General features: G+C 34.1%; 1 protein-coding gene across 2 annotated transcripts; it reads right to left on the bottom strand.

Annotated features, from left to right (window-relative positions):
• Nucleotides 1-2,229: 2,229 nt before the first annotated feature.
• LOC132312311 (probable WRKY transcription factor 2) lies at nt 2,230-9,235 on the bottom strand. 2 transcript variants are annotated; one of them, XM_059810638.1, is made up of 6 exons: nt 8,980-9,235; nt 7,283-7,829; nt 4,439-4,627; nt 3,304-4,145; nt 3,043-3,201; nt 2,230-2,938 (listed from the first exon to the last, which is right to left on the bottom strand). In XM_059810638.1, exons 2-6 carry the CDS (start codon nt 7,736-7,738, stop codon nt 2,365-2,367), a joined length of 2,220 nt encoding a protein of 739 aa, XP_059666621.1. In that variant the 5' UTR covers nt 7,739-7,829; nt 8,980-9,235; the 3' UTR covers nt 2,230-2,364. The 2 variants fall into 2 exon arrangements, with proteins under 2 accessions (XP_059666621.1, XP_059666622.1); XM_059810639.1 differs by lacking the exon at nt 8,980-9,235 and adding an exon at nt 8,823-8,954.
• Nucleotides 9,236-12,631: the final 3,396 nt, after the last annotated feature.

The following is a 12,631-nucleotide window of genomic DNA, read 5'->3' on the forward strand; positions in this document are numbered from 1 at the left end:
AAAAAAACATAACACTCATGCAACATATTAAATGGTACTGTAATGTTGTTGTAACACCATTAAATCCTGAATTCAACAAATTTATGAAGTTGGAACTGGACTATCAAAAATAGTTAACACACAAATAACAATATGCGATAAACAATAATATTCCGTAGATACAAATAAAGAAATTACACATAATTTTAAATATCGGTCTAGAGGCTTGTGATTGCTTCTTGAAGATAGTCGGAAGTTGCAATCAAAATATCAAGCAGTAACACTATCTTCAAAATTCAACTAGGACATATTTAACAATTTGAATGTTCATAAAGTGTTACCATTGTGAACTCAGATATTCATTTTCGTTCAATCATTTGTCCAATATATAATTTTAGAAAATTATATCCACACACACACACACACACACACACACACACACATATATATATATATATATATATATATATATCGAGTGTAAAAGTTTGAAACTTTAGCAAATGGAATTGTTAGAATTCCTATACCAGAAAACTAATCAAAATTCTCAAATCCCATCTTTCAGAGTTTAAATGATCGTCAAAATTCAACCACGCCAGATTTAACAATTTGAATGTCCATAGAATATTATCTTTCGTGAATTTATGTATTTATCTCAATTCAATCATTTGTCCAAAATATAATACTCCTATTAAAAATTTATATTCAAACACATATATCAATAAATATATTTATATATATATATATATATATATATATATAAAATAAAATTATATAAACAATCTGATTGGTGATGATGTTTATACATATATTTTATCTTTATTTATATATATATATCACAATGATTATATGTGTTTCTTTTCTTGAGAAGTGTATAAATATATATTTATATATAAATAATCATGATATTCAGATTCACTAATTAAATTTATTTATCAAAGTAAAAAAATTAAACACGTCTAGTTTCAGACAACTAATAGGTTTGAATATTGTGCTGTATTAAAAAGATAAGTATGCATTGTCTTATGTTCCTTTATATGAGTTTTGGTGCTAGGTTTCATTCAATTTTTTCCTTTTAGGTCTTCATTGGTTGGACTGTATATCTAAAAATATGTAACGTAATATCAAAAAGATAAGCAAGCATTATCTTTTGTTCCTTTTTAGGAGTTGTGGTGACAGGTTTCTTTCAATTTTTTCCTTTTAGGTTTTCATTTGTTGGATTGGATATCTAAAATAATTTAAATAGTAAAAGATAATAGTAAAAGTAAACCAAGTGGACCAAACCTACCCTCTCACATATCGGGTGTGAGATCTTTCATGTGTGGTGACTGGTGAGGCTCTTACCTCATATGGGTAGAAAATCCGCATAATTAGTCAAATATTTTTTTTTTTCTTTCAAATAATAATAATAATAATTATAACATCATTGGATCAATAGAGAGAAAAAAGAGAGCGATTTGAAAACAACATCGAGGTCTTTAAAGGACCGAATCCTTTCTCGTAACAATTTTTTACTATGGTAAAATTTACTAACCGTGAAAAATAACGGGAAATCATTATGAGAGAGAATTTAACAATTTTTTACTGTAGTGAACATTTGAAAAATAACGGGAAATCATTATGATTTTAGTGTTTTTAAGCTCCCAATGACTAATCATATTCTGTAAGTACTAGGCCATGACTTTTGATCTTGCAAATGTTCTGCAAGAATACCCTCACCTCACTGTAGTTTCTTAGAAAGGTAAAAAATGTTGTATATAGATGTACTTTTACTGTTCGGTTGTATGAATTTGAATTTTTAAGTTTTGAAATTGAAATTGGTGAAATTTAAAAAAAAACAACTTAGAAAACTGAACAAATTTTTTCTCAAATTCCATGCAACCAAGCACCCTTCAAAAATTTCTGCAACTTTTTTTGTTATATGCTATAAGACGATGTGACATGCACTTTCAACCCATTTGGCTCTACACTCTTTAACGGTGTTTAATGGGGAGCAACAATGCAGTGGTCTTTTTAGTAATTTAAACCAGCAAACAAAATTTTGGCACCAGAAGGTGAAATTTAAGATTAAAAACTACTCTTCATTCTTTTTTTTCGTTTTTTTTTTTTTTTTTTTTCTTTCGGGCAGATCATATACTATATGCTATTGCTTAAGCTTCCTCTGGTGCAAAATTGGACCAAGGGAAATCAAGCATCTTGAACAGGTAGAGAGAGAGAGATCTGGGAATATTTAAGTATAACAGAGAACACATGTTTGAATAAAAATTGAAAGCTGTCACTCCCAAAAAAATTAAATGAATCATGACAAAGATTCATCACCCATAAAAATATTCATTTAAGATATAGAGAAGTTAATCTTTCTACTTTCTTTTCTTTAAAAGAAAAATATTACATCTGAGGTCCAAGAGGCAGCCTATTCATAATTTGATGATAAACAGATGATCCATTGGAGAGGTTCACACCAGGTTCTGACAGAGGCTCCAACTTTGGTTCTCCTTTTGGCAACATGAACCCCATTTCATTCACCGGACGTTGCTGTCCTAAATAATAGGACTGAACCGGCAACTTGCCTTGGTTGGGACCAAACCCTGCCATTGCCAGATTGGCCAGCCCTGGTTGGTTCATTCCGAAAGAGAAGCCATGGGAAGGTCCTAGCTGCTGCTGCCTTGAAGCCAGCCCAAATGAACCGAGCATGGGAGGCCTTTCGAACCTTGCCATGCTGTTAGGAACTTGAGATGGCTCTGGCCTGTGAAGATGGGTTTGAGCAGAAGATGCAGCACCACCGGCCTGGGTAGGGCCACTGCTCTGGCCTCCAGAGTTCAGGTGACTGTTGTTACGAGCAGCAGGAACATCATGGTTGTGCTTCCCCTCGTAAGTAGTGATCACCGACTTGAGGTCATGCGATGCCCTCTCCACATGCTTTCTTACTGTGCAGCCTGCACTGGTGCACTTGTAGTAACTCCTGCATTATAACCACAACAAATCATTCCTAATTCAGCCATACAATTTATGATATTACCTCGCAGTATGCTTGTATGAAAGACACAAAAAGAAGCTCAGGATGACCTTGGATTTGGATTTCCTTTCACAACTTTCTGCCCGTACTTGCGCCAGCGATACCCATCATCAAGGATATCCACCTCACTGGTTGTTTGGACCACTACTCTAGGCTCCCTAATAGCTCTGCTGGCCCCACTCATCTCTGTTGCATATGCTTCAATTTTCCTACAACATAAAAAAAAAAACATAAAAGTATTCTCTGATTATTTCATCACTATTTAATAGAAATCATTCAAAAGCATATATATAAAAGAGAGGAATAGCAACCTTCTCTTTGAGTCAGATTCATCCTCTTCACCATCATAACCTAACGATACACTACCATGCGTCCCACGGTCATCCTCATCATCATCATTAGAAAAAGTAGATGAACCATCCACTGCATCACCCGATTCAAATTGCGTGCCATTCTGAGCTTGCAAAGGGGATGCATCATGGTAGTCAGGGTCCGCTGATGCTAACGATGTCACCTCAAGGTTGTCCTGCCTCCAATCACGGGCTCCACCAGCAGTTCCTTTTTGCATGGTTGCCCACATTGGATCACCACCAACCCCAATCTGACCCCCAGTTTGATCAGGCATGTCAAGTTGCATATCACTTAGTGGATTTGAGGATCCAATGGCTGATCTGCGATTGGGTTGAGGTTTGGAGTGGTTGTGGGCCCCCTTGTATATGATCTCTGTAATATGGCCCTCATGAGATCGTTCCACTTTCTTCTTAACTGGACAATTTGGATGAGTGCACTTGTAATAACTTCGTGGATACTCACTACCTTTCACTTGTTTCTGTCCATATTTTCTCCAGTTATACCCATCCTCAGATGGGGCACCACCAACCATGGTATCTCCAATGCCTCTTTGATCCGCTTCCTCCTCGTGTTGCTCATCAAGTGGTGGAGAATGTTCTGCACTTCCACCCACGGTGTCAGAGGCCCTTGGTTCTGACATGATAGTATTACCCCTGGCATCTTTCTCTGCGGATGATCTAGTAAAGTCAGCCTGAAGATGAAGCGTGGTTCCATTTTGAGAGTGAACCTTGGCAGGTTCAACTCTTTGAGACTGAAGAGAACTATCTGCCTGAACAGAAACCTCAATATTGGGAAAGGATTGCTGAGGAAGAAAGGAAAAAAGCACTTAGAGAACAGAAGAACGGGTAACTTTTTGGTTTTTTTCCCCTCTATATTTCAATGCAGCTCAATCTGAGCTTCTCATTGAGTGCAGCAAATATAGTCTTGATTAGTACCACAATACATTGGAGTTTGTGTACTGCGTGAGTGTGTGTGTGGATTCTATGATGGGTTGATGGTATAGTATTTTCCTTCCACAATTATTTTATTTATTTATTTTGATAAGTGCCTTTCACAATTTGAAATGCAGAAAAAAATAAATTGGGAGAAAATTACTTTGCTTGCTGCACCAAGAAATAGAGATGGAACAGATTCAGCAACAGGCTTGAATGCAAAGGATGAGTTATTTATATCCTCAAGGAAATTATCTTTGCTTTTATCAGAAGTCTCTGTCATGAACATAGAGCTTCTGCCGCTACCATTTGGGACAAATGAGAATTTTCCTGTCGTTGGAGATGGTTGAACCTGCAAGTAACAAGTTTCAGAAAAAAAAAAAATAGTAAAGACGAGAACAATACAACTGAGCTCCTTCAACTTTCAGTATAACCATTTGTCCTGGTCCATGCAATCTGAATTAAAATTTATCCAAACTTGAGGAAAAGTATTAATGAGACATTCAAGGACCCAAACATCCTGAACTAATTTTTGAATATCATTTCACATAACCAGCTCGGCCAATATTCCATGATGCAATAACTATAGAAACAAAATCTTCTATATGACGCGCAAAATCCTCTCATAAACAACTGGCACACTACTATTAAGAAGCTAAAAATACAAAACCGTCTTTCCACCAATAACATAATATGTTTATGCTAACATGAGCTGCAACGACCCACTTCACCACATGGTATGATATTGTCCGCTTTGGACCTGAGCCCGCACGGTTTTGCTTTTGGACTTTACCCCAAAAAGCCTCATACCAATTAGAAATAACACCACCACATATAAGCACTTCACCTTTCCCTTTCCCAGGCGATGTGAGATTGTGCACCCATAGCTCGCCCAGTGTGGTAGCCTGCCAGTGTCTCGCACCCGCCCACGGCACACCCGCCCACAGGGTCATCACAATCCAACCCCCTTAAGGCCCGACGTTCCCGTCGGCACACTTCCGGTTGGGTCAGGCTCTGATACCATTTGTAACGACTCACTCCACCACATGGTATGATATTGTCCGCTTTGGGCCAGAGCCTGCACGGTTTTGCTCTTGAGCTTTATCCCAAAAGGCCTCATACCAATTGGAGATAATACCACCACATATAAGAACTTCAGCTTTCCCTTTCCCAAGCGATGTGGGATTGTGCACCTGTAGTTCGCTCAGTGTGGTAGCCTGCCAGTGTCTCGCACCCGCTCACGGCACACCCGCCCACAGGGTCATCACACAAGCATTAGAGAGTAGCATGGCAAGCAACATCTAATTTAAGACTTCAAAATTCAAGCTTCCACGCAATTGGAAAATATTAGACCTCACTTGGTATCAATTTTCAACTGCATCCAAGAGCTTGAAGGAAGCACACTCCGTGGTCCAATTCAAAAAGTTCCTTGGTCGAATGAAAAATTGCAGGTTCTGACCATCACAAGAGAGAAAACATCCACGCATTCCTTGGAGCTTGTCAAAACTAAACTTCTCAAGAAGCTCTCAATAAAAGAAGATGGCAAGAACTGGTAAAGGGCACATTTATATCTCCAATTGAAATTAAATGTCTCCATTTAGATAGCAGTTGAAGGTCCATTTTGTCCTCCAAATAGGATCGACCAAACTGAATTGTTTTATCAACTTTATCTCTCTCCCTAAATCTAGTTACATTACAGCTTCTTAATAGTACTTGGTAACTGGGCCTGTGGCACAAATTGAGAAAACAACTCGACTGAAAAGATGTGATGCTGTATTTGACTAGTTCAAAGACTAACTTTCTCAACTGAAATACAACTCCAGCTCTAGCATGAAGAGAGGAAAAAACACAAAAAAGGAGGTTTGACTAATCCTTTCTTTTATTAAAAGAAAAAAGAAAAGAACATCGCAAGGGGGAGATGAAAATTACACAAAAACAAACGAACTTGTCAAACCAATTCCTTGGAGCTTGTCATGACCAAATTTCCTATAAAACTCTCAATGACAATAAGATAAGGTGGCAAGCATTGGTAAGGGAGAATTTATATATCCCTTGAAATTAAATGGCTTTATTGCACTTCAAATAGAATTTGACGGTCAGTTACATCAACCAAAATGGGCTCAAATAAAGAAGATGGAGCCACATCATAGAACTATATGTGGGTTTTGAATAAATTGCTTTAATTAATTATAATAATTTAGACAATAGCACCATTTTCTTTAATGACCCCAAATAAGAAAGACATACTCACCAACAGGCCTGTGGCCTAGCGGTACCACGCTCCTACTTTCCAAAGGAAGGTCAGGGGTTTGAACCTCAGTGGAGGCATGTGTGTGTAAGTACCAACTAGGAAAAAAAAAAGGAAGACATACTCCGGAACCTTTTTTTTTTTGTTACACTAAAATGACCCAATTCCTTTTCTCATTGAGAACTCTTTTTCTAATAATCAATTAATTGGCCTTGTATGGTGATTAGTGATTGATTTTCTAAGCTTAACCTAGAAAATAGATCATTGTTATTAAAAGTATTATCTCAAATTACAAGTCAAAGTTCAGGTTTAGTTTGATGTTTCTAACTAAAAAATTCTCGCTCACTTACAAGGAACAAGGACAAGAAAGAACAAGCTACCTGAATATGCTAGAAAGAGCATCTCGGTAATATGTTTCTTTCTAATACATCCAAGTATAAATCAAACAAAAATGTTGGATGCCCGACTATAATCGCAAAACCCATAAATTGCTTCCCACACAACAAATATGCATTGGTTTTTGTTCGTTGACCCTTTTTCAGCTCCTTTGTCAGCATATCTTTATATAAATCCCATTACCCTATGATCTTAATTTCAGTAAGGTAACCCTAAGACTAGCCCATTGCGTTAGCCAACTCCGACTGCTTGTATATACTGCCAAGACATAGAGACTTGATACAGGACACCCCACAAAAGAAACTTTTGATGGGCGAGTACTTTAAAAATGTAAACCAAATGATACCCATAAATTAAGCTTACCAGTGAATTTGAGAGAAAAACAGGAGATTCTAGCAGGGCTGTTGGACTAAGACCAGGGGAAATTGTGAAGTAAGGAGACCGTACATCCGAGTTTAGTGAAAGGTCAGCAGATCGGACACTTTCCGTATTCAATCTCGGAGCATTGAAACCAGCTCTGGCTGCTATCCTTTCCGAAAGTCCTCCACGTGAGCACAATTTCTGCTCAGAAAATGCACCTAATTTCGTCAAGTGATCACCATCTACATCGGCTCGTAACTCGTCTTTTTCATCCGCCTTTCCTGACACAATCTGCTCGTCAAATCCTGGAAAGAATGTGGCGTTCTTATTTTCCATGTGAGGTTCTGAAATTGATCTTGCGCCAATATCATCACCCAGCATTGATGAGAAAAATGTTCTCGGGCTTGGACTAGGAGCCCAATCTCCAATTATAGCGCCATGATCATCAAACCCACTCATGACAACCTGAAGTGCCCTCCCCTCAGCTGTTATGAGCTTTTAAATTCAGGCCAACTATGAAATCAAGGTGACGTGCAGAGTAGATGAAATCCTGAAAGATTGGGATTATAAGCAAAAAGATATCCAGATCAACTTTGAGCTCAATGATTTTAGAATAAGACATAAAAATAAATAAAGAGAGAGAGAACAACAGAATCACACTTTAGGGTTACAGCAAAAATCTTGCCCTGAGGAGATCAAAAGATTCCAATCTTTCAAAGAATCGTTTATTTTGATCTAAAAATTTCAAACAAAAGAAAGCAACGACAAAGAAACAAAATTTTATCTTTAGTGACGAATTTCTTTCCAAAGCTAGTAGAATACACAAGACAGATTTTGATTGTGTTTTGTAATAGAATATTCATTAATAAAATTGGAATCTTCAAGGAAAAACTTTTTTCCTGGAAATATTTCAAGTAACATTCTCAACCAAAACTGACGAGTTCGAAAATTGCATGAGAACTGACAGAAGTAATATCTGCTGCAACACATAAAAGAATTTTCTCAAAAGATACCCTATCAATCAATTCTCCTCCTTCCTCAACCAAACAAGGATCTTTTTCCACATGAACTCATTTAAGGCAGTAACTAAACTAATTGGCTAGTTTCTAGAAACACATGTGCATCTATATTACAAATTTACAACAGAACACTCACCTCCACCTCCACCTTCACAAACATGTAAGACTCTAGATTCATTAAGCACAATTTAGGGCAATCCCATAAAAAAAATTAAATGATCAAATAAACTTTTCCAAATTGTCTAGTTTCCTTTGCAAAACAAAATTTGTATCAGGGCCAAATGGAGTATACAACTGAAGATTATCAACAATGTTAAAAAGATCTAAAATAGCAACTCATCAACAAAGTGAAACCCATTTATCCTTTTAATTTAGGGGGTCAAATCAATGACTCCCATTTACAAAAATATCCTAGAACCCATTAAAGATCTATATGAATAGAATTCGAAATCACCAAATTGGAGATAAACAGAACCCAAAATTTCTTTACATGGGCCAACAAACAAACATACAAAAGGCGATACCTGAAATTGGAGATGCAATCTATTGATGATCCAGATAATAAAATTCCCATATTAATACACAAAAACAAAAAAGTAGTAGTGAATGAGAGCAAGAAAAGAAAACCCAATACAGGACTCATCATTAAAAAAATGATGACCAATATTATTAGGTATGTACCTGAAAAAAACCCACAAAGAGGGACAGTCAAAGCTAGGATGATATGAAGGAGACCCTTCTCTGACCTCCTCTGATTAATTTCTGCTTAATGGGTTTTCTTCCTTGTAGACTTTCTTCAATGAAAAAGAAAAAACGTCCACCTTTCTCTCTCTACCCTTTCTCTCTCTAGATTGCTTAGCGGAATATGATTGATGATGGGAAAATTGCGAAAGAAACAAAATGAAAAGAGAAAGTGGGGGTGGGTTTGTGGGTTATGGTGGACCAGAAATGGATGGAATCTTTGAAGAGAGAAGAGAGAGAAAAAGAAAAAAAACACACACATTTATGATTTTATCTCTCCGTTCATTTGATTTAATAATTTTCATTTTAGTTACTAATCAAGCAGATGTTTTTGGGCTGGGCTTTTTATACTAAAGCCCATTTGGCATCATTGGGCCCTCCTGCCATTTTGACCAGCCAATGAAAAGCTGTCATATGGTCCCTCTTATGTTGACTGACATGGGCAGTTTTGTCTTAGAATTGTGTTGGATATGATTTGTTTCATATATGGTAACTGTATAAATTGCAGGTAATTAACTCCATGAAACAAACTTTTATAGCAAAAATAAATACAAGTGTAACATTAGGGTGTCAGCTCTAACTGCCAACCACGTATACTTCATAAAACTAACAAGTTCACACCACCACTACTAATTAGGCTTGACCTGTGCGTGTAATTAATTCATATAAAATTTTAATTTTATTATTTAATAATATTAAAACTTAATTTTATAATATAAAATATCTAATATTCATTTATGTCACATAAAATGGGAATAGGAACAAGAGCGAATTCGAAAGTAGGAATACGAAAACGACAAAATTAAGTCATAAATAATGAAAGAATGAGTATCAGCACACGCGCATTGTGCAAGAGAAAACGCGTTCGGAATATGAGAGCGGTATTGTTGAGAATAATTGTGTGACTCAAGTATTTATTATGGATATTATACTATAATATTAATTAGAATATACTTATTTATTAAATTTATATCATATTAGTTAATTATATATTATTATATTAGTAATTCTTCTTGTTGATTAAATGATGATAAAATTTAAGTCTAGGTCCAATTTTTTTTTTTTTTTTTTTTTTTTTTTTTTTTTTTTTTTTTTTAATGTCACCCCATTTAATGTAGGACCATAATAAGGTAATAGTAGTAGTATGAAATAATAAAAAATGATAAAATTAAGTCTAGGTTCATTTTTTTCTTGTCTCCCCCATTTAATGTAGGACCATAATAAAGTGGAGAAATAGTTAGCCGATTCAAATTTCAAATTAAATCTTCTCACTTTTAGTGTATTAATTGTATGATGTCATTATCGTTACTCAGTTTACGTTGTAGAAATAAAAGACATACCTAAAATTTGATATAATGTAAGCACAAATATAATAATATATACACTATTAATTTACCATAGTAACATACTCAAGATTTGTAAATACCTTGATAATTCAGTGGATTAATACTTTTGGTGAATTTTAGAATGTCTCTACATCTATTAATCTAAATTCTAACATTTCTTACCTTGTATATATATATATATATATCCCCCACTAAAATTTTTTATTATTATATTTTATACCCTTAATTTATTATTTATTTATTATTTTTTTTACATTTATACCCATATAATTTTAAAATTGCCCCAACTGAAATTATGAAAAAAACCCTCTATATAAATTACCCCCTCCCTCGTATAAATTCTTAGATCCATCTGTACCAAGATTTCAATTTTCAATCCAAGAAAATAATATTGCCCTTCGCTATACACTTTCATACCACCTTTTTAGAAAAACAAAATGACACAACTGTCCTTCATAAATACTCATTAGTCCACCTTTGAGGGGGACAAGATTGTCATTTCATTTGTCAAAATGTCGTCCAAGAGTAACAAAAAGTGAAGTATCAGTCTATCATATTCACCAATTATATTTTTATTTTGATGCTCTAAAAAAGTCACTTCATATCATCCATTCATTTTATTAAAATATTATAAAGACAACTTAGACAAGAATGTGCCTCTATTTTGTTTGAATAATTCACAGAAAGATATAATCGAATTTATATATATATATATATATAATCGAATTTATTGAGAACCTGATGAACTGTACACACTGCATAATATCAAATTAAGACTCCACTTGGCAACATAGTCTTAAATTCTTAACCAACAATGAATAAACCAATCAATCGGTCAGAGATTTAGGAGTCAGTCAAGTCCGTTAGACGGTTCTACATTGTGGATGATTCGGAGCCTCCAAGATAGATATAATATATATATATATATATATATATATTATAGAGAGAGAAACAAGGAAACATTGAACAGTATATAGGTGTCTAGCTATATTACGTGTAGATTGAAAAGGACAAAAAGAGAAACAACTTAATTGAGACCATTCATTTGGAAGAATGCATGTGGAATTAGAATGGGATTAATTTATATTAGTTTGGTTTTTCTTTAATAAAGTTGTATTTATTTTTATAATAAAAAAGTAATTTGGAATACTAATCGTATCTTCCAAAGTCTATGTTAGTCTCTTGCTATGATATTTTTCTTTTTGTTTTTCTGGACTTGAATGCGTGTTGCCTACTATGTACAGTTGTCCCATGGATTACTGTTTAATGTATTTAATGGTGTCTATTCACCCACCATTATAAAAGGCAAAATCTATATATATATATATACTACTACATAGTATTATATTAGAAATATTTTTATATATAAATTTTTACTTTTTAAATACATTTTTTAAAATTTTAAGTTACTTACATAAATTACCTTTTTAAATATTAATTTACTGAGTTATTATTCTTTTGTACTTTTTTTCTTCATAAGGAGATCGTTATTCAGCGATGATGACGACGAAGATTTCGAATTGCTAGTTAGTTTAGCATTTTCAATTTGTTGTTGTTCCATGAATTACTTAGCTACTTATATAAGTCATTTTTAATGTTAATTTATTAATACTTTATTTTTTAAAAATTTATTTTGTCGCAATAGTAAGATTGCTCAATCGGTTTGAAATTAAACAAATGTCACATTTATTTTTACCATCTAATATTATGTAAATGTTTTATTTTTTATATATACATTCTTAAATTCATAAACTAGATGGAAATACATAATTTTGAGTTGAATAAAGAGTTACAATTATATATCAAATACATACTTTCTCATATTTTAAGTAGAAAATCAAGGATTCAAATCTCGTAAGAGTAAAACTGTGACTTTCTCGACAATATATATACATTAAATAAATAAACTCAGAATTTTTCTCTAAATAAGATAATTCACTCAAACTTATTTTCTCTTCTAGAATTTTAAAAGAAAATATATAATTTATATTTATTTATTCTAATATTTCACATATGAACATAAAAAGTATAATCATATGATATATATAAGTAGATATACACATATACACAAATATATGTTCAAAGTCACGACAGATCCAAAATGTGGCATCAAAGGATAAGAAGTTGCTAGCAATCTGCCAATTGAGAGTATGACGCACGAACATAATCCCTACCTGTATTATGAAGAAAAAGAAGTACCATTATCATTGACAGGTAACAAACACATTATCAGTCTCCTCTCCATG

Source organism: Cornus florida, unplaced genomic scaffold, assembly GCF_030987335.1.
Source record: "Cornus florida cultivar Cherokee Brave unplaced genomic scaffold, ASM3098733v1 CherokeeBrave_3.0.0_Hap2_Chr06, whole genome shotgun sequence".
Taxonomy (NCBI): domain Eukaryota; kingdom Viridiplantae; phylum Streptophyta; class Magnoliopsida; order Cornales; family Cornaceae; genus Cornus; species Cornus florida.